Below are 27,086 nucleotides of genomic sequence, written 5' to 3' on the forward strand. Positions count from 1 at the left end.
TGAATTAGGTCTTTCACATATAAATATGCTTGACAGTGAAGGTCTTTCACATATAAATATGTTAGGCTGTGAAGGTCTCTGATTCACATTTCAATTTGTGTAGATAATGTACAAAATTCATGAATGAGCTCCAATCACAAAATGATAATTATCATACTCTGATGTTTATGCACATTTTGTTAAACTGAAAGTATTTAAATCACAATAAATGAAAAAATGTCCAATTGCAATTGTTGTGTTTGATGATCTCATTTCTATGGTGTCAAGATCCCAGTTTTTCTTTCTTTTTATCACTTGATGATGGAATTGGATTGAAAATTGGTCATTTTAATGAAATGTATAGAAACTGAAAAAATGAATTATTCTATATGTACATTTTAAAAAAATTTTTAGCTGAAAAACGTATCATACAAGAAAAATGTGCAATATGACATGTCAAATTTAAACTTTTGCTTTCATCTTATCCATTTGAGACAAAAACATTATTGAGGTGTAAATTATTGTAATGGTTGGTTTCTAGTATTTCGAACATTTTCACAATGTGGAATTGTACAAGATCTTAATATGGGACATTTCTGTGCTAAGTTTATGATGATTTTGTTCAAATCATGTGTATATTTAGGCTAGTCCAAAAATCCAAATTTAAATTTAGGGTTGTTGTTTCAATCTATACATTTACATTTAGATAGATCCAAATGCCACGACATGAAATAACTGTTTGCAGGTAATAGAGTATAACTTTAATACAGACTACAGTAAAAACTCCATTTGAGAACCAGTTGATAATGTCAGAATCACCAGGCTGAAATCTAACATGAAAAATGATACATTTCTTAAGTATGCTTAAAGTGGATATCAAAGATTTTTTATTATGTTCAAAATCACTTATATGTGAACAGTGTAGTAGTATGGTTGCATTATTTTTGTATTTCAAATTTCCTTTTTGGAGATATAAACATTTGAAATATCAATATGTAAATAAAATGAGACCATGTAAATTCAATTATCATTGATATGCTGTACACTTTAAAGCATAAAGCTTTGGCAATGTGCAAAGCATGTGCTAAGGATCTAAGAATTTTTGTTTTTGGCTGGTAAATTTAAGAACCTGTTATGGACCTACTCACCTGATTTGTCACTAGATTCCAAATATTTAAGAACCATAACAACCTGACTTGGAAAAGTAGTGGAGGTTATTATATGCGGGACTTTTTACTGTATCTGCTATTACCTTATGAAAGTGTGATGTTTTATCAAAACAATTCGGTTTAATTTACACAAAGAATCGTGTTTATTTGTGGGAGGAGGATAAAACAGCAAAAACACAAAAACTGCAAAAATTGAACTCGGAAATCAGAACTGGGAAAAACAGTTAATAAAATGTTTGAAAACCAGGTACATCAGAGCTCCAAATTCTTATTGTTCTTAATCACTTCGTCCCCTTATGAGGAAACTGTGACATCTAGGGAAAATAGGGCGAATGAAATGTAATGCTTTACATGTTTTTTTTCCTCAAGGATAGTCAAATAACATTTATTATCATTCAAATTATTTTTTTAATGGAAGACACATGAATAGCATTTGTTTGACATTACAAACTTGACATTGCAATACATTTGAAAGTAAATAATTTATTTATCTTCTTTTTGTTATTGCATTCTACTTTATTCAAAATGTCAAATATATTTATAGGTTCATAAATTCCCAAAGTTGTAAAGATATTGAATATAAATGTACCTGCACAATAAATAATTAAGAAGCCTTTTGTGCCACGTGGCATGAAGTACATACAGGTGAAAGGTAATATATAACTGTATGATATATAAATAATTATAAATATGAATATATATATATATATATATATATATATATAAACCCACAAACTAAAGAGAAAGGGAACTTAGGCTACAATAATATTAGTCCCTTTTTTGTGAACTTGAATGACCTAGCTGCTGTATCACAGCCAGCATCTATTGTTGCATCATGAGAAATTGCTGCTGTTGCAGTTGTTGTTGTGCCTGCTGCTGTTGCATTTGTTGAGCCATTTGCTGTTGCATCAGCCTTGTTTGCTCCTGCTGGCTTTGTTGCTGCAATATGAGCTGCTTGGAAAGATCTTTCTGCTGCACCCGCAGAAGTTCTAGTTCTTTTTTTTTCTGTCTTGTCTCCTCTTCCTTCAATATTCTGTCTTCTATTCCCTTCTCTCTAAGCCATTCAAGTGTATCAGATGAAGACCTTCTCTTTACTTTCTCTGGTTTTGTGGCATCATCTCCAGCATCGTGATCCGCTGCAATTCTTTTCCTTGTTTGCCCAAACCTCTCCATAGCCTTATCCCTCATATCTGTAGCCTCGAGTTTGTCTTCTTCATTCAATTCCTTCTTCTTTTCACTTTCTTCCTCGCATCTCTTGTCTGTACTGTCTGCAATTTCTGCCAGTTCTTCTAATATTTCTTCGATTTCAGTTGGCTCTTGTCCTCCACCACCACTTTCTTTCTTTTCTTTTGCATTTTTCTTTTGGAGTCTTTTTGATAGGATAGTATACCGGTCTCTTACTGATCTCGCATTTATTTCAAAACCTGGCTGGGCATTTAATTCCTCGGCAACGGTTTGCCAGGTTTTGCCTCTTTCCCTGCTACCAAATTTATGTTCAAAAACTCCCTCTGCTGCGATCACCCTCAACATCATCAAGTCTTTAGTTTCACCCCAAGTCATTACTGACCTATAAATAAAGATAGAAAAATATAAGCCAATTATAAAACAGCTCATGACGTTTTTGTTGATCATGAGATAAAAGTGTAGTGTTATGATTGTATAGTACCATTGTATATATTGCTATTATATTATACTTAGATTACTTAATATTTTATGAGCTTATACTTAATTATTTTGTTTTTATAATATAATTTCTGTTATTATATAAACAAATTTAAATGGTATTTCTAATGATTATTTTTGCATGAGGTGTTTACATTGTAAATAATATTAAATTTGTAGTCTTATTATGCAGTGAGCCTTACTTTTTCTTTGATTCAGCTTCCATCCTATTTCTTCGTTTTTACCTATTACAATGGGCTATTATAATGGAAAATGAGAAAAATTAGAATTACAAAGTTTAATCTTATATGACTAAAATATCGATAAAAACAGTCCTCTTGACACATCACTGGAATGAAAAAACAACGAGGAAGATGTGATAAAATATGAATATTTATAAAACTTTAAAGCACAACATTAATTGTTGTTGTTGTTATAAATAGTAATAACCTTGATAAGCTAGTACCTAGTCGAGTTGTTCTTTAAAATTTCTTCATTAAAACAATTCAAAAACAATTTCCAGGGGCAACAGTTTTATTACACCGGTAACTAGAAGCTGTGACATTTCGCTAATTAGCTTGATAGTAAGCTTATCCACGTATTTTCTTTCCATTCGTGAAGTAAAATGAATTGTAGACGAATTGAATTATCTAGTGAACTAATTGGCAAGTATTTTAAGTCAAGCATTTGTTTAATTATATCACCTTCTAGGCTATAAAAGTAAATTAAAGACTACTTACTATTCACGCTTTCTTCGCGACGTCAAATGACTGCAAACGCCGTCCTGAACGGGACGTGTAGGACGTCGCTTCGAAAACCGGAAGTTAAAAACCGCTAGTTCCAGTCCATACCGCGCGCCGTCACGTCGTCTTCGGCGTCGCCGTCCCGATGCTAAATCAGTCTATTGACCTTAACTACGAGACTCCATTGCACACTTTCTTTTGTTCGGTTAATAAGCACCAATCGTCTTACTGTTCTCATGAGGGAATACGAATTCAAAAATAAGAAAAAATCACGAAGCAACTCGGTAGGGAGTCAAATGATGCCATCATGCAAACGTCCTTTTTGGCGTGCTAGGTTTTGTGGAGGGAGAAATACTGAAGAAAATATCTTGAATCAAACCCGAGAATTACTGGTTGGGGACGGGAAGGAGGCACCCAAAGATAAACTGAAAGTGCGCGCGCGTGCTGTGTGCTTTCCGCATAAAACAAGCGCTCCCAACCAATCAGAACGCGAAATTTCTTACTGTTATTTTATAACGTATTGTATAATCCACGTATTGTCCTATATTATAACCACTATATTATGTAAGTTTAAAAAAAATATATCATCTTAAATCAGTAAGGCGTATGCCAATATCTGTCCACCTAATTCATATCTTAAAAAACCGTGGGAGACTGGTAATGAACGTTTAAAGAAATGCTTTGGCTAACGTCACAGGTTTTTAGGAATATAAATATTTACGACAATAGCTGGATTTTCTCCAATTTCTGTTTCTAAGATTATAAACCTTCCGCTTTTGCTTTCAATACTATTTTTAACGACACGCAATGTCACATGAAGGATGTCAAAGAATCAGAAGAATTCTTTATTATCCTAGTATCAAACTTGATGAAAAAGGAAAACAAAAAAAAAAAAAAAACAACAACAAAAGAAAGAAAACGAAACAACAAAACAAAACAAAACAAAAGGAACCCCCCCCCCCCCAAAACAAACCAACAAACAAACAAATCAACAAAGAAACATTCAAACAAAAACAAAACAGTTGGAAAACAAAACCAATTCTTAGCCATAATTTTGCTTTTTTGACGAGAAGAGACACTTCACGGTCCCTTTTCCCCTCCAGATTCAGTTCAGTCAATTTGGTAATTTTTCCTGTTTTGGAACTCGTCCCTACTCCCCGCGCATCCAAGACTGGCAAAAACCCATTCTCGTTCTCAGATCCTCCTCGGTTGTCGTTGGAAAACCCTACAACCGGAAGCAAGGAATATTACGACCGCGTCCTCAGGGCGCATGCTCGAACTCTTTCCAAGACAAGCTAGTCAAGACAAGCATGGACAAGCCTTTGGCTTTGTGAAATCTACAAATGAGGAATAAAAACATCGATTATCCAATAGATCTAGTAGATATATCGTTCTTCTCAAAAGTTAATCAAATTGCAAGAATTTGTAGGGTTTCCCAGAGCCGAGACAACCGAGGAGGATATGGTAACGAGAATGGGGAAAAACCCTGACTCAACTGACACTGGAGGGACAGAAGGCTAACCAGTATCAGCACCAGTCTCCCACCCAATGTTTCACAGATATGAATATGGCGTACAATGCTTTATCTTGATCTAGCTTATTCCTTATGACTGTGGTGCGCCAGCTGGCTTCTCGCCGCCATCTTGTCCTGCAATAGTGATGTAAGGGTTTTCTGTAAAAAATTCCAAAATTAATAGGAATTCAGAATAATAACCGACTCAAAACTTGCGGAAATTCTGATTCGATATTCCATATAAGGATCACCATAATCCAATCAGAATTCGAGTTTTGGTAATTTCCGATTTTTCGTATTCTCAGAAAGAATAATAAATTTCAACATTCAAATAATGAAACTATTAATGGAATGTAGGGTTTAGCTTGAGCCGTTTTAAATGTAATCCTTTTGATTTGTCTTTCTAATAATTTGATATCGAAGTCTAGCTCAGATATGAAGTACAAAATGAATAATCGCTTACCTGCCCATCTTGTGTCCACTTCACCGCCTCGATTTCGGAAATCCAAGAAAATGCAAATACAGAACAGTGGCTGAAAAATATAGAAAGGTATAAGAAAGAAAGGAAGGAAGGAAGGAAGGAAGGAAGGAAATAAGGAATGAACGAACGAAGGAAAAAAGGAAGGAACGAAGAAACGAAGCAAAGGAAGGAAGGAAAGGAAGAAGGAAGAGGAAACAAAGGACGAATGTAATTGTTTTTACTCCTGACATAGCTTACCTTGAGGATAAGATTGAGAATAGCCATACTTAGCTTTGATTAAGGAACTTGTTTTAATTGAAGGGCAAAACATTGCACTGATAAAGTTATGTTTTTTATTACAAGATGAATACGATGAAAACGATAAAAAGAACATGTCAAAGCACGTCAAAGCACCATGAACAAAGGATACCCAGCAGCGAATCTAAATGTGGATCCTGAAAAACGGAATGACGTATAAATTCAATTACTGGAAATGAAAATGTAATTGAAGAAATAAAAACAAACTATTTGTTTACACCAAATTGAAAAAAAAAATGTTGGCTGTGTTTTCACTACAAATGTTAACTTGCGTAAAATTCCTGGAGGTGTTTTAATCCGACGCCCACCTTTCAAGAATAACACTGTGATTGGCCCATTTATTTGGTAGGACAACTTAAACCATCTTGCTAGGTAGTTGAACTTTGCCTTATTTCCGGTGTCGTAATTGAAGCTAGTTTAAATTGTCCTAGTGAAAACACAGCCGTTGTTGGGTTGTAAAAGTCAAATCATCAAAGCGAAAGGGCGTTCTGGATAAACAGTTACAGTCAAACCGGCTCATGCGTTCCTATCAAGATTCAAAGATTCATTTAATTATTGGAAGTTTGATTTCCATTTTGTTTTGAAGCTTACATGCATTAGAGTGCTCACACTAAATCCGTGAAACAAATACTAATTTTTAGCACTAAATAGTGATAATTAAACAATATAAAACAAAGGATTCTGTATGAAATAGTACTAATTAGTACTATTTAATGTTCACGGTTTTAGTGCGTGTGTTGCTAATTTAAATTTTAGGCTCGGATTAAAAGTTTATTTAGTTCTTCACAGATTCGTGCAAAGCTAAAATCATTTCAACAATTGTAGCTACCATTTTAAAGTTAGTTTGTTTGATGTGAAATTTTTGTTCAAAATATCCTTTCACAAATGAACATTTTGATGTTTTGAGGAAAAAACCGGGATTGAAATTTAGGAACTGACAATGATAGGAAATGATAGGAACTGTAATAAAGCTAATATTATCAGGAGGGATCCAGGATTTTGTTCAGGGAGGGGTGCTGCGCACAAAGTTAACCCAGGGAGGGGTGTACCTCTTAGAATCAAAGGAAAAAACAGTATTGGTTGTCTTCGAAGTATGGACACAAAGTCGAACCAGGGGGGGGGGGGGGGGGTTGGTAGGTGCGCACCCCCTGCACCCCTCCCCTGGATCCGCCCCTGATATTATACATATTGCCGTTTAGCAGCTCTTGACAATTGATTCAAGTGACTGAACAAAGCATTTTGTCATTTTTCATGCATGTGTCTGTATGTAAACACCAAAGACGGATATCAAATGATATCGACTACCCAGAATACCCCTCGGCTTTGATGAAAAATGAAAATCACTTTTAATTAAGTTTCTAGTCGTTCTAGTGCTTTCGCACTAATTGGGGACACTTTTCGCTCACACGCACTACCACTACATTGAATATTCTATGCACACGACGCTCAACTCACATGTTGATTTTTACGGAGGGAAAAAACCGGAGAACCCGGAGAAAACCCTCGTAGCATAGGAGAGAACAACGCATCAAACAAACTGAATTCACATGTGGCGACCGCAGGGCTCGAACCAACGACCCGACCCGTTGGACCCACAGCGGTGAAAGACGACGCGTTCGCCGCAAACGCCACCCATGCTACCCATAACATAATTTAACCTTTTCAGCCCGACAGTGTTTTACAATTTGGAGTGTACATATTGAATGTGCGATGTACAGACCGTTTGATAAATCACCCAATCTAGAGTCATAATAGACAGCAATAGCAACAATGTCACTGATGATAGTGAAGATCATGGCCAACAGAAACTGAAAGGGAAAATCAAAATATATTGAGATAATGTAATAATTAACAATTATTCGCCGAAGGCGAAGTGAATATCGGGGAATATTTAACGAGACGCGAGTCTTCGAGCGGCGAGGTAAATGTTCTCCGATATTCACTGAGGCTGAGGCAAACAATTGTTTTAGTAAAAATACACAGGTGATTCTTTCAAAAAAAAAGAAGATAAAAGACACATTTTTCCCGGTAACAGCAAGAAAGCGGCAACAAAGTAAATTTGAACCTAAATTTCGTCTTTTCTCTGATATTCAAGTCTAAAATTATACTAAGACAATTCTTCCCCTCAGGCTCAGTGATTATGGTGCATATTGACCTTGCTGATTGGAGACTCGTTAGATTGTTTACTTTCTTACTATCAATCACGTGACTTTTTGGAGTTGACTTGGGGGGGAGGGGGGGGGCAATCGGTTGACTGAGGGGCAACTAGAAAAGCCGACAGCAGTGACGCAAATCAAGGGGGGTCGAACAGAAAGCATGTGAAGTGCCTTTGTAGACAGCTAAACAGTCCATTTATGACCCAGGAGCACAGATCTAACCAGTTTAGGTAGGGTTAATTTGAGAGGAGGGAGGAAAAACCGGAGGATCGGAAAAACCCTCAAAATCAGAAAGAGTGCCAAGCACCTTAGCTAAGGCCCCGTCCACATGTGTCCGGAAATTTTTGTATGCGTATCCGGAAATTTTCGAAAACGGTCTCTAGAGTGGAAATTTTCGAATACGCTCCGAATACGGATACGTGTCGACGGTCGTATCCGCAAATTTTCGAATACGATGACGTAAACACGATTTTGCGCATGCTCAATAAGAAAACTATCCGTTAAAGGGACTAGGCACTAGCGTGCATCAGGGCGGATCAAGAAATATGTATGGACAGCGAAGACGATTCGAAAACGATTCGAATACGCTGCGTGTGGACGCGAACATTTTCGTATCCGCAAAAAAAAGTTACGGATACAAAAATTTGCGGATACGTGTGGACGGGGCCTAAGACGACTGGGATGGAATACTGCATGGTGTACTCACCATCACGGACGGATCAGTGCGCTGTGAGTCAGCTATTGCCCATAATCCAACAATAAACAAAAGAAAATTGCTAAACACGTAAGAAGTCGGCAGAAATGTATACAAGGTTGCCCTGAATAATAAAAAGGATATAATGTATTCAGGCCCCGTCCACACGTATCCGGAAATTTTTGTATCCGCAATTTTTATTTTACGGATACGGGTTGCGTCCACACGTGTCCTCAAATTTTTGTGACCGTATCCGCAAATTCTACGAAAACGGACACGTGTGGACGGTGAAAACGATTCGAATACGCTGCGTGTGGACGCAAACATTTTCGTATCCGCAAAAAAAATTTGCGGATACAAAAATTTCCGGATACGTGTGGACGGGGCCTCAGTATAGCTCATACAAAGGACTAAACAATATTTAATAGACTGGATTAAAGAGTTTAGAGGATAAGACTATAGAAATCTTTAGTTCAGTCTGAAATCTCCCTCAATATGATAGTCTTTTTTATTGCAGTTCTTTGATTGGCAGTCGTTGAGATGCTACTGTGAACGGCATCAAACTTCGCGGGTCGCACTTCAACGATGATGGTAGTAATAATCCTGAAGCGAGATGACGTTTTACCCCCATCTCTAGACCATAATCCTTTTCACACTGCTTTTGTCCTTTAATTATGACTATTGTTCCTGTATTCTTTAAGGAATCAAAAATTTTAATATGAAAGAATTTTAAAAACTATTATTCGGGTCGGGGGTAGGACGTCATCTCGCTTCAGGCTTGTTGTAATCTCAACAAGATCATAAACTACTTACCATGTAGTCAAGGCAAAGTGAATACAGACGATTATCTACGAGAAAAGAAAACAAGGGTTATGAGTTGTACATCTCTATTGCTGGTTTTCAATCATTCCCAAGAGAATGAAATGACAAAGACACGGCGGTCATGTTGGATGATATAACAAAAGAGAATAATAACTGGCTGCAGCTTATTTGTATATACATTAAAAATCAATGTTTTTGGAGTGAAAACCCTTTTAAATCATTGATCTTGTTGATTTGGATAAGGCGTGTGAGTTTCTACTTAAATGAATAAATCCGGCTTTACAAGATGTGAGCATTTGAAGTTTTGAAAATGCACCAAAAACGAGGCCACCAAGGCTTCCAGTGATAAATACATACAAAACTCTCTATTTTCGTTCTTTCATAACTTCTTTGGTATGCAGTCGAATTCTACAAAAGTTACTGGAAATAGTTTTGGTGAAGTATTTTTTCAAATAGCATTAATAGTTTCTGGTAAAAAGGCTTCATTTTCTCTATCTGAAAAAACTGAGTTATGAAAGTCGCCTTTACAAACATTGCCATTTTTACGTTAATGTGCCTCTGATTGTCCCTCTGATTTTAACTCTAATAGGTTTTGTTAATTTGCTTTGTTGGATTTCAGTTTAATGGCGCTTACTATCAATCACTTGACTTTTTTGAAGTTGACTGGGGGGCAAACAATCTGTTGACTGAGGGGCAACTAGCGAATGTTAAGTAAAAACATTTCAAAATAAGTCCTCAAATTATTGTATTTGACTATTTCTACGACATGAAACCAGAAAACAAGAGATCAAAACAACCTCCAAGATTCTACAAGCCATTAAAAACGCAGCTATTACCAGAAGTGACGTCTATTGATAGCAACCTATACCTTATGGCTGGCAATTTAAATAACAATCAACCAAGACAAATTGTAAAATAGCTGTCATAAATCTCGCGCAAAATACTACAAAATATCCTAAAATATAAAATATATCTACTAATATATAACCATAAAATCTATTTGGTAAAAACTAATCCTAATATTATATATTCTATAAAATAATGGCAATTATATATAAAAATATATGGGGGAATAAATCTAGCTAATTGCTGCCATTGAAAGGAAAGACAAAGGAATGGAAACAAAGAAAGATGAACAATTAACAAACAAGGAAAAATAAAAATGTTCCTTGAGGCAGATTGGCTATTTTCGACTGTCGTATCAGTCTCATTCATATTAAAAAGAAAAAGAAAGAAAAAAGAAAAACTTTAACTAACGAGTATATTCAGTTTTCTTTACTTAGTTTTCTATTCATTGAGCTTTTACTCCTCTTTCATTTTAGCAAAACTTCAGTATTAAGTTCGTAGACAAAGAAATCCGGAGCAGCATTTGAGATACGAAGGTTACTGTATGTTACTGAAAGAATGTTTTCTATTATGTCTGTTTGTTAGAGTTTTTTTTTTTTTTTTTTTTTTTTTGTTTTCTTTGTTTGGTCGATATATTTTTAGTCAAAAGTCTAGTCTGTGTGAAATACATATCATTAAGTCAGGAAAGGGGGGATAGGACGTCTTAAGTGGACATCAATTACTAAGTTAGCTTGAATCACAAGCGGAGAGAAAAAGAGAGTAAGGGACAGGGAGAGAGGACCAAATGCATCGGCAAAATTCGTCAAGAAGACAATGCGAAAATCAATATTTGTCTATGAAATTGAGGAACGATGTTTTCCAACGTCTAAAAGAACCTCTGGGCTGATGGATCAGGCACGGTCATCTCACACAATGAATTGAAATTTAGCATGTTAAAAAACGGATGTGGGGATGGATTATAAAACGATGATCGGAACACCCACAGAATAGCTCTCCAATCAAGGCAGGGAACTAACAAACTTTACTCTCACATAATACAGAGTCTAGGAATAGAACAAAATACACATACATCCCTCCAAACGACAAGGATTTTGCTATACCGAAAATCTCACAAACCTCCTCCCTCAAGGGCGGATCCAGGGGGAGGGGGGCAAAGGGGGGCTGAAGCCCCCCTCCTCTTCAGCAGAAAAAAACGATCCTTTTTTATATTGTTTTCCGTTGTGTTGTCGGAAGAAACTCAATTAGTCCCCCCCCCTAAAATTTTTGCTGGATACGCCCTTGTCCCTTTGTGCGCTTTACTGCGTAGTCTCAGTTCTCAACTAAGTCATACAGTCAATAAGGTGGTGACAGATAGTTTCCATATCAAATGTGCTATCCCCCCTCCCCCCCCCCCCCCCCCCCCCAGTTCTTAATTACGTCATACAGATCAGTGATAAATGCAGGGTTTGATACAATTTCAAACTTATTGGCTTCAAGAGTTCAGAAGGTCTACACTTCACGACTTGAAGATGCTCCAGAACATGACACGTTTTGCTATCGTTCTTCTTCTCTCTTGGCATGTCTTCGTGGTTAACGCGAGGCCAGACATAAGCGAGTGCGAGAAACATGAATACTCGAGGTGTTTTGGAGTTTACGCGGACGTGTATCGTTCCGCCGACAAAAACCAACCCTTAATGAACATCTATTGCAACTCTTACAAGGTAAATTATTAAATTTAATACTTTTTTCGCGTTATTTTTATGTAAGTATGGGGTGTGGGTTTTTCTTTTGACCTTTTGACTCGAGGGGTATTTCTTGGATTTCATTTTCCTGTTCAAAACCCAACATGCTAAATACAAATTTCGACTGTGAGTTAGCCGTGCCCTGACTTAGATCAGCGCAGAAGTTGTTTCAGGGTTTGACCTGTGAGTTAGCCATGCCCTGACTTAGATCAGCCAAGACGTTGTTTCAGGGTTCGATATGTGAGTTAGCCATGCCCTGACTGAGATTAGCCCAGATGGTTGTTTCAGGGTTTGATCTGTGAGTTAGCCGTGCCCTGACCTAGATCAGCCTAGAGGTTGTTTCAGGGTTTGATCTGTGAGTTAGCCGTGCCCTGACCTAGATCAGCCTGGAGGTTGTTTCAGGGTTTGATCTGTGAGTTAGCCGTGCCCTGACTTATATTAGCCCAGAGGTTGTTTCAGGGTTCGATCTGTGAGCTAGCTATGCCCTGCATGACTTTGATCAGCCCAGAGGTTGTTTCAGGGTTCTATCTGTGAATTAGCCATGCCCTGACTTAGATTAGCCCAGAGGTTGTTTCAGGGTTTTATCTGTGAGTTATAGCCGTGCCTTGCCTTTTATCAGTACCAGAGGTTGTTTCAGGGTTCGGGAAAAAACAAGAAGCTTGGGTGAAAGGCATGGTAGTTTTTTAATCCCCCAATTTCCGCAAAACCTTACTGATAATGTTTTCCCATTCTCATGCAGGGTATCGGTGAATGTCTGATGTCCAATCTTGGATGTTCTGGGGAATTCATAAACGAGTTACGATTCATTGTCCTCCAGCACATGATCATCGACAACAAATTGGGCGTTTGTACCCACCCTGACCTTAGTCGATTGGAACAAGTTTTTCATGGTATCTAGACTAAACTACTTTGCTACTTTACGTCAGGGAACACGGTGCTTGGCAAAAATCGTCCAAAAACCGTTCCAAGGCCGTAGTAATTTTTTAAAACGTTTTCATTCATCAGTCACCATAAATTAGAAACAACAAAATTTAAAATATAGATCGGCCTTAATTGTTTTCTTTCCTCTCAAAAAGAAATAATGCCTGAAGGAATTATGTGAAGAGACAAAAGGGTTCTCTCTCTCTTTTTTTTTTTCTTTTTTTATTAGATAAAGAAGAATATCTCACGAAGATAGCTCATTGGAAAGACCTTGGTTAGTAAGACTTAATTTTAATAAATCTCGACGCGTGCGCATGATAGAGTGCTCACACTAAATCCGTGAAACAAATACTAATTTTTAGCACTAAATAGTGATAATTAAACGATAGAAAACAAAGGATTCTTTAAGAAATAGTACTAATTAGTACTATTTAATGTTCACGGTTTTAGTGCGTGCACTCTAATGTGGTTATTTATAAGCAAAGTTAACATGGAGTGAGCGGAATCTGGAATCTGGAAAAAATGTAACATCTACTTCAGTATTTTCAATCTCTTCATTTCAGAGGCAGACGACTTTGCACCTTGTGCTGCTAAAATGAACCGCCGCTGTGCAACTGAATTGGCAAAGGAATTCATGAGTAACAAGAAATTATGCAGTGATGTTAGTCACTTCATGGACTGCTACAAGTCTGCTCCTTGTGACGATAAAATATACAAAGATTTCGTTCAAGACTTGAAAATGTGCAAAGAAAACTTTATTCAGAAGTACGCGAAAGATTTGCGAGAACTGAGTTGTTAGTAAATGCAATATCAGGTCAAGGCAACGAAAAGTTGCAGATAATAATAATAATAATAATGATAATAATAATAATAATAATAATAATAATAATAATAATAGTTTATTATTTGCATTGCGCAATTTAACATGTTAATATGATCAACTGCGCATTACATATAGGTACACTAAAATACAAGGCATAAAATCTCTAAAAAACTACAAAAAGAGTATATAAAATGTTTAATAACTAATTTGTGAATATTAAGTAAAAGGAAATCTAATTAAAAGCTAGTCTAAAAAGGTGGGTCTTTAACAACGTCTTTAATCTATTAAAATGTCTCTAGTTACGTATCTCTTGAGGTAAATTGTTCCATAACTTCGGAGCAGCCACCGAAAAAGCACGGTCTCCTAGTGTCTTTTTGGTCAAAAAGCTTGGCGGCTGCAAAAGCAAACCTTTAGAAGATCTAAGATTATAAGATGTCAGGATATTCGATAATGACATTACATACAGATATAATATTTAACCAAACAATAAAAAGTAAATTAATGACTTCAAGAATGTAAATGAATGACTACAATAAAAATATATATATATGACTTCATGTCATGCTCCAGAACATGACACGTTTTGTTATTGATTTTTTTTCTGGTCAACGCGCCGCAAAGCATACAAGTAACCAGGGTAAAAGTATCGGGTATGCTGGTTAACTGGGGGGCAAACAATCTGTTGACTGAGGGGCAACTAGCGGATGCTAAGTCAAAACATGTCAAAATAAGTCCTCAAACTATTGTATATGGCTATTTCTACGACATGAAATCAGAAAGATTTCGTTCAATTCTTGAAAATGGTCAGAGACAACTTTAAACAGAAGTACGCGAAAGAGTTGCAAGAACTGAGTTGTCAGTAAAGGCAATGACAAGGCAACGAAAACTTGCAGATGTCAGGATATCGGATAGACATTACATGCAAATATAATAAAAAGAAAACAAGAGAACAAAACGACCTTCAAGATTCTACAGGATTCTACCAACCATTAAAAACGCAGCTGTTACTGAAAGTGACGTCTATTGATAGCAACCTATACCTTCTAGCTGGCGATTTAAATAACAATCAACCAAGACAAATCGTAAAATAACTGTTATAAATCTAGCGCAAAATATCCTACAATAAATAAAATCTATTTGGTAAAAACTAATCCTAATAATATATATCCTATGAAATAATGGAAATTATATTTAATTTAATTTAATTTAATTTACAGCTTTTATGACGCATTTCGCTACGCCTCAATGCGTTTACAATGTGTATCACAAATAAACTATAATTAAGACGTAATAATTATAATATATATATAGATAACTAGACTAAAATGTTATAATAATGATAATCTAAAACAAATTAATTAATATATAGCTAATATAAAAGTATGGTTAAAACAATATAGGGTTAAAATTAATATAGCACAATAATCTGTATTTCGTAAGGACGCAATAGATCAGTCAAAAGCTTCTTTGAAAAGATATGTTTTAACTAAAGATTTAAACTGTTTAACAGTCTCAGCATTTTTTATTATTTCTGGTAGGTTATTCCAGAGCTTAGGCGCAGCGATAGAGAATGCTCTATCGCCATAAGTAGATGTGAATGATTTAGGAACTATCAATAGCTTCTTAAGAGGCTGTCCGCGTAAGAACGGATAAGGCAAAATTTGACCCATCGCCGATTTTCCTGATTTTCTTAGTAAAAGTCCACTATTATATGCAATGAACAATTATCACATTTATTTGGATCAATTCGGATTTTTAGGTACTTTACGAGACGGTTTTCGATGACACCTCAAAACTTGCAAATTCACCGTCGGGAAAGCTGCGATTAAGCTGTACATATCGGGCGCCGCCAAAATTTTTTTACTAACTTAAATCAACTGAAAACTTTTACACATGAATTTTATAACTTTTGGTTATAATTAAAAGTTTTAACGATTAAATTTGATAAAATTTTCACTGAGATACGATTATTTAAATATATATACTAAAATTCTTAAACGCGTTAGGCGCTAAAATACCTGCAGTTGAAGGCGATTTTCTCGAAAGTGGGACCTAACCTAGAGTTTAGTCTATTATAGCTCAAATGCACTAACACCAGTCTACAAACTTATGAAATAAAATTTGTGGGTACTCTTGTTTACGCGCCGTACAAGAAGTCGGCAATTCATTAAATTTCGCCAGGTTAAGCAAAACCGATAATTGCCGGTGCGATGAAAAACGAATGTTCCGTTTATTGACGAAATGTTACAAGCTACGGTTTCAGAACTAATTCTCTTCGCGAGTTATATACGAGTTGGTTCGAAATCTAAAAAATGCGAAGCAAAATAAAGCGTTACTTGTGTAGAAAAATATATATAAAGTTTAAGCGATCTGACTTACCCGGTAGCTTGCTCTGAAACTCGACGAACTGAATTTAAATTAGCGTCACTTACTTATATACAAATGCGACTTAATCCGAGGCAAGCTACTCGTGCGTGCGTGCAGAAAGGAATCTATTATTAAATTCATGCTTTTCGCGCATAACGAAACAATCCCCCCCGGCCTAAATAAAGAATCTTATCTTAACCTTAATTCTTGGAAAAACACTTAATTCTAACTAAACAAGATGCATATTCAATAAATAATTCTTATCTAAAGTTCAAACTAGGTCTTTCTAGTGTCCTTCTTTTCTTCATTATTCAGTTTCTTCTACAGGAATCAGAACTACCAATTTTTGGACTGCTCTCTCTACAGTGGTGTAGTTTCTTCCTTGGTAGGTTTTCCGCGGCTCCCCTTGCTTGGGTACTTTGTACTGTACTTGCACTCGTCGAACTTTTCCATCTTGATCTGATTCAGCCTTGGATACCTTTCCAAGCTTCCAGTTTCCTCTCACCAAGTTTGAGTCTTGTATCATCACTATATCTCCAACCTTGACATCTCGTCTGGCGGTATGCCACTTCTGTCTAACGAGCAGGCTTGGGAAGAAATTCTGAGTCAATTTTTTCCTAAATGCATGCACGATACTTTGAACAAATTCGAAGCGGTATCTTGGATTGGCTGTCTCTTTAAATGGTCCACTTGGAATTCTTGAGGTCGATCTTCCTAAAAGAAGGTCATTTGGACACAAGTACTTGCCATCATCTGGTTGTGTTGGGAGTCTTCCGATCGGTCTTTCATTTACCAAATTCGCAGCTTCATAACAAACTGTCTGCAACTCTGAAAATGTCATAATGTTGTTTCCAATGGCAACTGTCAATGCTTTCTTGACCGACTTTATTAGAGCTTCTGATATACCGTTATACCATGGTGCATCAGCTGGAGTAAATTTCCATTGCATTCCTTCGGTGGCTCCAAATTCTGCTAGCTTGTCCCAGTCCCAGGATTGAGTCACGCTCTTTAGTTCTTCATTTGCAGCTACGAGCTGTGTTCCATTATCTGAGATAATTTGCTTGGGATAACCTCTCAGGGCAACAAAACGTCTTAGTACCATCAAGAACTTCTGGGCACTATAATCTGGCGAGACATCCACGTGTACCGCTCTTGACCCGAGACAATTGAAGATTACTCCATAAGCTTTTCCAGTGGATCTTTTCTTTACTTCATCGCGGATGCTAAAGGGTCCAAATAGATCGATGCCAATGGAACTCCAGGCTGGTGCAGGCTTTAACCTTTCTACTGGAAGTTTGCTCATCACTTGCTCCTCAGTCTTCTTTTCCAATTTCTTGCAGGTAACGCAGTGAAACTTTATTGACTTGGCCATCCTGTGAGCACTAATAATCCAAAATCGTGCTCTGACTTTGGCAACAGTAGTCGCGACGCCATAATGTCCTTGATTATGTACGTACGTTACATAAAGACGAGAAAAACGATGATCATAGGGTAGGAGAATGACTTCATTTTGATTGTAGCTCATTTGCATCCATTTATCTACTCGTCCGCCAACTGTTATCATACCATGATCCTTGTTGGTTGTAGGACAAAGGGGTTTTGAGCTCTTGTTGTTCATGTTCTGTTTCAGTTGTACTTGTGCGTTTCTTATCCAAAACAGTTCAGCTTTCTCGATCTCTTCAGAAGATAGAGGTTTTGTGGCATTCTTGAAACTAGGTTTGCTTTTTGGACTTGCGTCCTTTTGATACATAGCCAGTACTCTTGCTGTCACTCTCAGCAATCTGATGTAGGATGAGAATCGCTCGATGTTGATTCTTACTTCTAACGTATCTGATTGGATGTTTTGTGCCATCATAACAGGTTGAACTGTCTCTGGGAGAATTATGCTTGTGGGTTTCTGGGTTATTGGCCATTCACTTACTGGTAACTCCAAGAATTCTGGTCCCTTTTGCCAGGCACTGTCAACATCTAGTTCATCAGGTTTCTTGCCACGTGTTAACCAGTCTGCGATGTTCAGTTCTCCGTCAATCCAATACCAATCAGAGGGATTTGTCTTTTCTTGAATTTCACCTAAGCGCGTGCCAGCGAACGTATTGAATCCGTATGATTCTTTCTGGACCATAGCTTGCACAATTTGCGAATCCACAAGATGGTAGAATTTCACAAAGTGGTATCTTGATTCTTTCTCTATGAAGACCTTTAGACGCTTGTTTAGAACTGCTCCACACAATTCAATTCTATCAATTGACATCTTCTTTACTGGGGTCAGGCGATTCTTCGACATGATTAGATTACTCTCAAACGTATTTTCTGGCATTTCCCATCTGGCGTAGGCACATGCACCATAAGCTTCTTGAGATCCATCGCTGAAAATGACTAGGGAAGGATCACCAACAGCATTACTTGGCTTGATACATCTGTTGAACGATATTTTCTCCATACCAAAAAGGTGCTTGAAGATTTGCAACCATTCACTTTGGAACATATCTGGAATAGGATCATCCCAATCAAGTTTTGGATCATTCAGCCATAGCCTTCTCATCTGCATCTTTGCTTTCACAGTAAACGGACCAGCAAGTCCCAGGGGATCATAGATCCCGTTAACTTGTGACAAAATCATTCTCTTTGTCAACGGCTCTGGAACTCTTTCAGGAATCTGCTTGACACTCAAATCGGGTTCTGTTCTTAACTTCTTCTTCTTCGGGGAGAAATTTAGACGCACTTTAAAGTAGAACTGGTCTTTGACGGGACTCCATACCACACCAAGAACTTTCTCTGAACTTGAATTTCTTTCGTCTTGTAAAAGCGGTTTATCGTCACCTTGATTAGATTCACGTGAGAACGTCCAATACTTGACTTGAAATCCTCCTTTCCTCAAGAGAGTCTCTATGTCTGTTGTTAGAGATTTAGCCTCTTCCTTGCTTTTGACGCTGTCAATGATGTCATCCATATAGGTATTGCTTGTGATGGTCTTTGCTGCTTGAGGATACTCTGTTGATGACATCTCTGCGGTTTTTCTCAAGGCTACAGTAGCTATTGTACCAGCGGGTTTGTCTCCAAACGATACTCTCTGAATAACGTAGGTGTCGGGTTCTCTATCCTTCTCCATATTTCTCCACAAGAATCGATGAGTGTTCTGATCTTTGATGCCAATCTTGACTGTGTGGTACATTTTCTTGATGTCTCCAGTAATTGCTGTTTCATTTTCTCTAAATCTGACGAGAACTCCAAGCAAATTATTAAGCAGGTCAGGTCCCTTGGCCCAATACTCATTCAAAACATGACCCATGTAGTTAGCGCTACTGTTAAATACTATTCGTACAGGGGTGGACTTGGAATCTGGACGAAGAACCTCGTGATGCGAAATGTAGTGGACTGGTCCTTTGTAATGTCTCATCTCTTCTGCAGTGAGCTTTCTGGCGACATTTCTGTTTATCATATCATCTATTTGCTCTTGATAGACTTTAGCATGTTCTGGATTCTTGACTAATCTTTTCTCTGTAGACATCAACAATCCCATTGCTGCTTTCCTGTTATCTGGTAATTCAGCTGGATTTCTTATCCAAGGGTAATCTGCGGTCCATGTGTTTTCTTCATTGTTGAATTTCAAGTTTTGTTCAATTAACTTCAGTTCTCGTTCTTCTTTTAGCGTATAGTCCTTCGATCCAGGAGGGCACTTTCCACATTTACAGCCGCCACAACGAGGAGTACACTCGATCCCAAGATTCTCGATCTTGTAGAAATCTTCTAAGTCTACTTTGGGCTTTACCTGACTAACATGATGAACTCCTCCAAGTACGTGTTGGCTACGCGTCTCTTTGACTTCCTTGAGAAGTGGGTGTCTACCTCCAAGACATCGTCCAAATCTGTTTTTCAGTAACATCAAATGTTCCACCTTTTGCTCTGGTTCTGGATGAAATGCAGCATACTCGTAACCAATTAGAACATCTACAGATCCTTCCGGCCTTGCTATGTCATCTCTCTTGATATCTTTGAATAAATGTACTGCTCCTTCGACGTCGATGCTATGGATGTCCGATGTGATTCTGTCTATCCCGAATGCATCTATCTCTACCACACATATTTGCTTGTCTATCAGATGAAGTTTGTACCTTTTAGAGTCGATCGTCTCCGTCTTACCCCCAACTTTGATGATAGTCAATTGCGCGTTCTTGCTTGGCAATCTTTGTTCTTCAGCTTTGGCGTTGGTAATGAAACATAATGATGCTCCACTGTCCCACATGACATTTACGTCTCCTTTAGGTGTTGGAATTTTTTGAAAAAGTAGGAGGCAAGTTTCTTCTGCTAAGCTGTCACAGGACGTGGCACGTTTACCTTTTGGTGTCTCTTCATCTTGTGTTTTGCTGTGTTGGTTACTTACAGGTTCCTCAGTACTGTTCTGACTTTCTTCAGGATTGTGAAGTGTCTTGTGATGTCGTCTGGTACAACCACTTTCTCCACAGTTCTTTTTTCTCTTGCAGTCTCGGAACAAGTGTCCTGGCTTAAGACATGACCAGCATGCTTTTTTCGTCTTTATTAGATCTTTCTTCTCGCTGTACGGCTTAGATAAGTAAATACGACATTCATCTGTCCAGTGATCCGCGTTGTCATGTAACAAGCACTTCTGGGAAATCTTTCCATCAGAATAACGCTGTTGTCTCTCTCCTGGTTGGCGAGTATCTTGTTCTTTAGCTACTACATGATGGGCTGCTGATTTGTATGAAGTGTTGCTTGTACGTAATTCAGCTGCGTCGTATTCTATCGCTCTCTTCTGGCTTAGTAAAAACTGCAACAAACTAGGGAACTTGTTAACTCTTTCAACTTTACTGTCATCATCCGTCACCATCTTAGCCCATTCTTTTCTCACACTGGCAGGCAGTTTTTTCTCGATTATACTAACAGAACTAGTAGTTGTCATTTCGACTTCAAGGTCAAGTCTCTTAAGGTCTCTGAAGCCATCTTCCACGACATCAATAAATTCGATCAATCGCTTACTCTCTCCATCTCTTATCGGTCTTACCTTGCGTATGGTATCTATGATAGCATCAGCGATTTTCGATGGGTCACCATATTTCTCGTCTAGGCGTTTCCATATTTGGTGGATGTCATCATCCACGCTTTTAACCACGCCCAAAGGTTCTTTGCCAAGACAGGATCTTAGCGTATATGGAGCGGTTTCTGTTGATAAACTTGTCATAACTTGTTTCTGGAAATCTGCTTTAAATCTCGGATATTCTCTTAATTCTCCTTCGAATCTCGGCATCTTTATTTTTTCCAACCGTAGATTATTCATCTTTGCTGTCTCCTGAATACTTAGTTCTTCTGTCAACTTTGTTTCAACTTCCTCAGCAGCTTGACTGTACATATTCTGTATAGCGACTATCCACGTGATTTCTAGAGTGGCACTTTCTCTGGGTAGCAGGCTGAGATACTCGTTGTTTGCTTTCTTGCAGTCGGCAAAGGCTTCATCTAATTCTTTCTTGGCTACCTTGAGGGCTGCAAGCGACGAATATTTCACAATATTTATAGCTTGTCCAAAGACTGCTTTGGCACTACTCCTTCTCACATACGCTTGATCTAACATTCGTTGAAATTTCTCTTCTTCTCTAAGAACCGCTTGCTTCTTTTCTTCTTGTTCCTTGGCTTCATTATCGGTAGACGTTTTCTTCTTCTCGTATTGATTCTGGCGTTTCATAGCGTCGCTGAACAAATCTTGCAATTCCAGAATCCATGTGTCACCGGCTTCTACCTCTTCATCAGTCAGGAATGTGGTATAAACATCGTGCTTTAACTCAACGGTCTTCCAGGTTTCAACCAATTCGTCGTAATTTCTCTTGACTATTTCTACTCCACAATCTTCGTCGATAGCCTTCTTTACTTCGTTTAATTTTCTGGTAAACTTGCCTTTAGCTGCTCGTCTTTGGTTCTTAACGTCATCGGCCATGTTCCAGTCGTCTTGGTGAGCTCGGATTTCGAATGTTTCGTTTATTGACGAAATGTTACAAGCTACGGTTTCAGAACTAATTCTCTTCGCGAGTTATATACGAGTTGGTTCGAAATCTAAAAAATGCGAAGCAAAATAAAGCGTTACTTGTGTAGAAAAATATATATAAAGTTTAAGCGATCTGACTTACCCGGTAGCTTGCTCTGAAACTCGACGAACTGAATTTAAATTAGCGTCACTTACTTATATACAAATGCGACTTAATCCGAGGCAAGCTACTCGTGCGTGCGTGCAGAAAGGAATCTATTATTAAATTCATGCTCTTCGCGCATAACGAAACACCAAGTTTGGAACCAAAACTAACTGAGTATATCAAACAAGTCATTAAATACCAGTTTTGCCTTTAAGTAAGCATGTTGAGCCTTTTTAAACATTTTAAAAACGTTTTTTAAAACGATATTTATTTTTTATTGGTACGATATGCAAATTAGGTTCACAAATTTGCATCAAACAACATGAAAGCGTGAAGTTTTTTCCACTTGTGAACCTATATTATATATTCCAATCAAATATTTCCAATCAAAACAGAAATAGTTTTTTTTACCAGGATATGTCTTTGCGACTTTTCTCTAAGTTTTCTTCGATGATTTGCTAGCATTGTTTATTTGTACTAAAACTTGTAGATTTCTTTTAATTAAAACCAGACTGAATGGTATTACGTAGCAAGCTAAGCCTTGTGAAGCCTTGTCATATTTGTTCGAGCTACTTTTAACCAATGATGTATTATGTTGAGAAATGTCTTCTTTGCCGACCCGTTGTTCTTTTTACGAAATCTTACAGACGGAATGTGGATCCAGTAGGGGCACTGACGCACATGTGGTGCTATCAGAGTGCAATGCTAGTATTTCTGCTCATTTAGTGAGCTGTCACTTGTCCCAATGCTTAGATATTACAGAAAGCGAATTGATTTTAGCGAGAGCTGGAATCAGAGGCTTATCATCAACTCATGTCGCATCCATGACCATATGTCCAAAGCACAGGCATCTTTTAGGAAGATTCTGGTGACCACCGAAGTCTTGTCAATACCCGAATCATTCTGGTAAAACTACGAGCGTGGCGGGAAGACGCGTTATAAATTGGCAAATGGCCGAAGAAATACACCTTTTGTTATAGCTTATGCATGATAGAAGCGGGTTCCCTGTGGAAGAGAGAAAAGGAGCTCGTGGGAATGGGGCAGAGTTGATATAGGGAAGAGTAGACAAGTTGTTGTTCTTAAAAAATGAATCCGGAATTCGAATGATTTTATCTTCAGGACAGCACATATGTGTAAGTATATTGATTCCGTTTTTCTTGGACAGAATATATTCTCATATAAGGTTTTGCAATTGTCATTCTAGCGAATCGTGAAAACCTGAAATCGTGAAAACCTGAAATCGTGAAAACTTGAACGTCACGCATCTTGACTATAGTCCTCGAGATAATCTAGAACCACTACAAAATTCGACATATCATCAAATCTGAACGAACTGATTGAGAAAGAAAACACAAGATGAATGAAGGAAACCCGAACTTGACCATCGAGCAACAACATGAAAGAATCCTCGAATTAGAAAAACAACTTGAAAACATGATAAAAGGACCGTCTGAATATGGGAGACAACTTGAGCGAGAGTTGGATCTTGGATCCCGAAGAGGTAAGAGAATTATTCAAGAAAATATGAAAGATTTCGAAGGCCGTAAAGCCGAACGGATTACACAAAGACGACATTCCTTGGCGGGATATTTATCCCACCTGTCAAGACTTGTCAACCAAGTTGGAGACGTGGAACGATGCTTCGAAGCCGAAAAAATTGTTGATTATTTAAAGAAATTAGAACTTGCATGGGATTTGTACAGAAATGAATACAGTGTTTACATCGAGGAAGATGTAAGTGAAACAGAACTTTTACGAGTAAAACAACAACACGAACATGCCAAAGATAATTATCACAAGTGTGCCTATGCCGCATGCGAGCGTTTGAGACAGGCACAACAATGTCGAGAAGACGAGCAGGCGCCAGTTCGCCGACAAAGAGATAATGAGACAATAAGCCGATATTCCTACGCAGGGGGGTCTACTAAGTCGAAAACTAGATCGCTGAGCTCTTCGAAGAAACGAGAACTACAGAAAAACGCGGAATTGAAGAAAATGATGGCAGAACAAGCTGAAGGAATAGCAAAATTGGAAGCGGAAATGGAAAAGCGCAAGATAGACATTGAACTAGAGAAGCAAAAAACAGTAAGAAAACTGAGATTTGAAGCCAAGATAGCAGAAAAGGAAGCCGAATTTATGTCAGAGGATGAAGAGTCCGATCTAGAATTACCACGTGGACCATGCCTTTACACAAGCACCCCCTTGACAAAGGAAGACCAGACCACTGATTGGGTCGTGAACGAAACCACACGCATCCATGCACCGGATGACAGCGATGAAAGAATAAAACGAGAATATGAATATGAATACCAGAGAAGCTCCCAATGCCCCGAGAATAACGATGTATATTGGAGAAACTCCCACGTTCCTAAGAGGTACGACATGCAAGAAGAAAGCGCTGACAAGAGCCACGCCCAAAACGTTATGGCCGACGAAAGATACCATTCTGAGAGACCTCGAAGAGAAGAATCCATCTTACAAGAAACTACAACCCACAATGCAATTATGCTGAAGTTGAACATGTTGCAAGCCATGCAGCCTGTAAAGTTCTCCGGAGATGCTGACGACTTCCCCAGTCTTAGAAGCCGCCTGAAAGACAATTTAGAGGACGGATTATTGACCGACGGACAAAAACTGGAGTTCTTACCGAAATTTGTCTGCGGAGAAGCGTATGAAGTAGTTCAACGAGCGTCTGGATGCAAGTACGACGATGTTGTGAAGCTGCTAGAGGAACGATACGGACACCCATCCGCGGTTGCAGCCGCATGTATCGAAAAACTGACCATTGGTCCAAAGTTAGCCCATGATGACAACAAAGGACTACGTAACTTTGCAGAACAACTTGAATCAGCATCGAAGAAGCTGGAAGGAGAATACGAAATTGAAGCAAGCACGACGTCGAACCTGAAGCTGATCGTAAGTAGGTTGCCAAACTACCTATCAGCAAGGTGGGGAGATACCCTGTACTTCATCAGAGAGAAAGGGATGTCACCGAAGTTGAAGGACCTTGCGGCATTTGTGAAAAGACAAGCAGCAATCAAGAACGATCCCGCCTTTGTCACTACAACTTCATCACGGAACAGTGAATCGAAAACGAACACTGCTAGACCAATGAGATTCACTCACAAGGTAATGAAAGCTCAACCTCCGCTGAAAACCGCCACCTTCACGACCGACGTCAGACCTAAGGAAGCGTATCAAGCCGGTAGTAAAACAGAAAACGCAAGTACGCCGGGTCGCTGTGTCTGCTGCTCTGGAAGCCACGACCTTCTACATTGTACACAATTCGCAAGGAAAGACATCACGGACAGATGGAACGTCGTGAAGAATAATAAACTGTGTCATGTTTGCTTGAAAGCGGGACACTTAAGAACACAATGCAAATCGAACGAGAACTGTGGATGCGGAAGTGAGCGACGCCACCACAAGCTGCTACACAACTTTCCCAGACCGAAAGCAGCCCCAGTCGACAAGAAAGCTGAAGAAAGGGAACAAAGAAAGGATCCACCGAGTAACGACCAGAGGCCTGCTCCTGAACAGAGGAAAACCGACCAGTACGCAACCAACGTACGAAATACAGACAAAAGTATACTTCTGCACGTGGTACCGATAAAGATCTCCGCGCCGGATGGAAGTGCGATAACGACGTATGGACTCCTGGACAACGGGTCCCGTGCCACCGTAGTTGACGCCGAAGTGGCAGAGATGATAGGACTCAAAGGAAGAAAGAAAAGAATATCGGTCAACACGCTGATGAATAAAGAAGAAGAAGAGTTCCAACTGGCTGAGTTCCAGATACAGTCTGCCGATGGCGAAGGACAACCAATCACAGTAGAGGAAGGGTTGATATCACAAAAATTCAGCATTTTTGAAGACCTCTTGCCTTCCAATATCAACAGAAATGCGTACCCTCATCTGATAGACATTGAAGTACCGGAAGTAGAAGTCCCGCGGGTATCTGTGTTGATTGGAAAGGATGTTGACGAAGCACACGAGATAATTGAAGTACGGAAATCTGATGAACCTACCTGTAAGCTCCAGGCTCAGAGAGGGCCCCTTGGGTGGGTCATTACGGGTACTATTGAAGGAAAGTAGTATAGGGGATGGGGGTTCCAGCGCAACGACCACCGGAGGATTACCCGTCTAAAGTACCCCCCTCGATTCGTACCGCGATTACCCGCATCCCGTGTTTATGTAAAATATGTTAGTCTATATATGGAGTGCGAAGATTGTAAAGAGTTTGCTTATGATTTCTGTGTAAAGTGCTTGAAACCCAAGTTTGTTACCCCACCACCAAATAAGTATGTTTGTTGTGACAAGAAAATGCAAATAGAAGACGACACGTCAGCACAGTGTTACGAATGTGGTAAGAATATTCGTAATGCCGTACCAAATGCTACCAAAGAGCAATATTACGCCAATGGAGGTCGTAAGAAGACCCCATACAAAAGAATAAAATACTTCCGAGACTGGATGAGTCATATCCAAGGTCTTCGGCCGGTATATTTAGACAACGAAGTAAAGAAGAAAATCATAGACCACTTAGAAGAGCCAACCCCGCAAAGCTTAAGGAAGACATTGAAAAAATTAAAACTAGGGAAATATTACAAAGCTATTCCCTATCTTTTGTCTGAAATTACCGGTAAGTCTATTCCTGAGGTTTCTGATATGACAAAAGCCGAGTGGATGTTTTGTCGGCTGGATAAGGATATTCCTTATTACCCTGACGTAATCTATGAAATATTTTACAAAATT

At 38.4% G+C, this 27,086-nt stretch overlaps 4 protein-coding genes across 4 annotated transcripts; 1 reads left to right on the forward strand and 3 right to left on the reverse strand.

The window, feature by feature from the left end:
* Positions 1-1,657: 1,657 nt before the first annotated feature.
* On the reverse strand, positions 1,658-3,552 carry LOC148911321 (uncharacterized). Its single transcript, XM_089029826.1, has 2 exons — positions 3,014-3,552; positions 1,658-2,715 (listed from the first exon to the last, which is right to left on the reverse strand). The coding sequence occupies exons 1-2, from the start codon at positions 3,034-3,036 to the stop codon at positions 1,971-1,973; spliced, it is 768 nt and encodes a 255-aa protein (XP_088885952.1). The 5' UTR covers positions 3,037-3,552; the 3' UTR covers positions 1,658-1,970.
* A 960-nt stretch (positions 3,553-4,512) lies between these two features.
* On the reverse strand, positions 4,513-9,539 carry LOC148911322 (type-1 angiotensin II receptor-associated protein-like). Its single transcript, XM_089029827.1, has 7 exons — positions 9,508-9,539; positions 8,707-8,818; positions 7,565-7,652; positions 5,957-5,981; positions 5,785-5,812; positions 5,530-5,599; positions 4,513-5,225 (listed from the first exon to the last, which is right to left on the reverse strand). The coding sequence occupies exons 2-7, from the start codon at positions 8,707-8,709 to the stop codon at positions 5,158-5,160; spliced, it is 282 nt and encodes a 93-aa protein (XP_088885953.1). The 5' UTR covers positions 8,710-8,818; positions 9,508-9,539; the 3' UTR covers positions 4,513-5,157.
* Positions 9,540-12,010: 2,471 nt separating this feature from the next.
* Positions 12,011-13,835, forward strand: LOC148911323 (uncharacterized). The gene is made up of 4 exons (XM_089029325.1): positions 12,011-12,062; positions 12,823-12,973; positions 13,234-13,278; positions 13,568-13,835. Exons 1-4 carry the CDS (start codon positions 12,036-12,038, stop codon positions 13,801-13,803), a joined length of 459 nt encoding a protein of 152 aa, XP_088885451.1. The 5' UTR covers positions 12,011-12,035; the 3' UTR covers positions 13,804-13,835.
* Positions 13,836-16,501: 2,666 nt separating this feature from the next.
* Positions 16,502-22,138, reverse strand: LOC148911324 (uncharacterized). Its single transcript, XM_089029948.1, has one exon. The coding sequence runs from the start codon at positions 22,136-22,138 to the stop codon at positions 16,502-16,504; it is 5,637 nt and encodes a 1,878-aa protein (XP_088886074.1).
* Positions 22,139-27,086: the final 4,948 nt, after the last annotated feature.

Source organism: Actinia tenebrosa, unplaced genomic scaffold (assembly GCF_029948245.1).
Source record: "Actinia tenebrosa isolate PJP-AT-01 unplaced genomic scaffold, QUT_ActTen_1.0 PGA_scaffold14__42_contigs__length_11649687, whole genome shotgun sequence".
In the NCBI taxonomy this organism is placed as follows: domain Eukaryota; kingdom Metazoa; phylum Cnidaria; class Anthozoa; order Actiniaria; family Actiniidae; genus Actinia; species Actinia tenebrosa.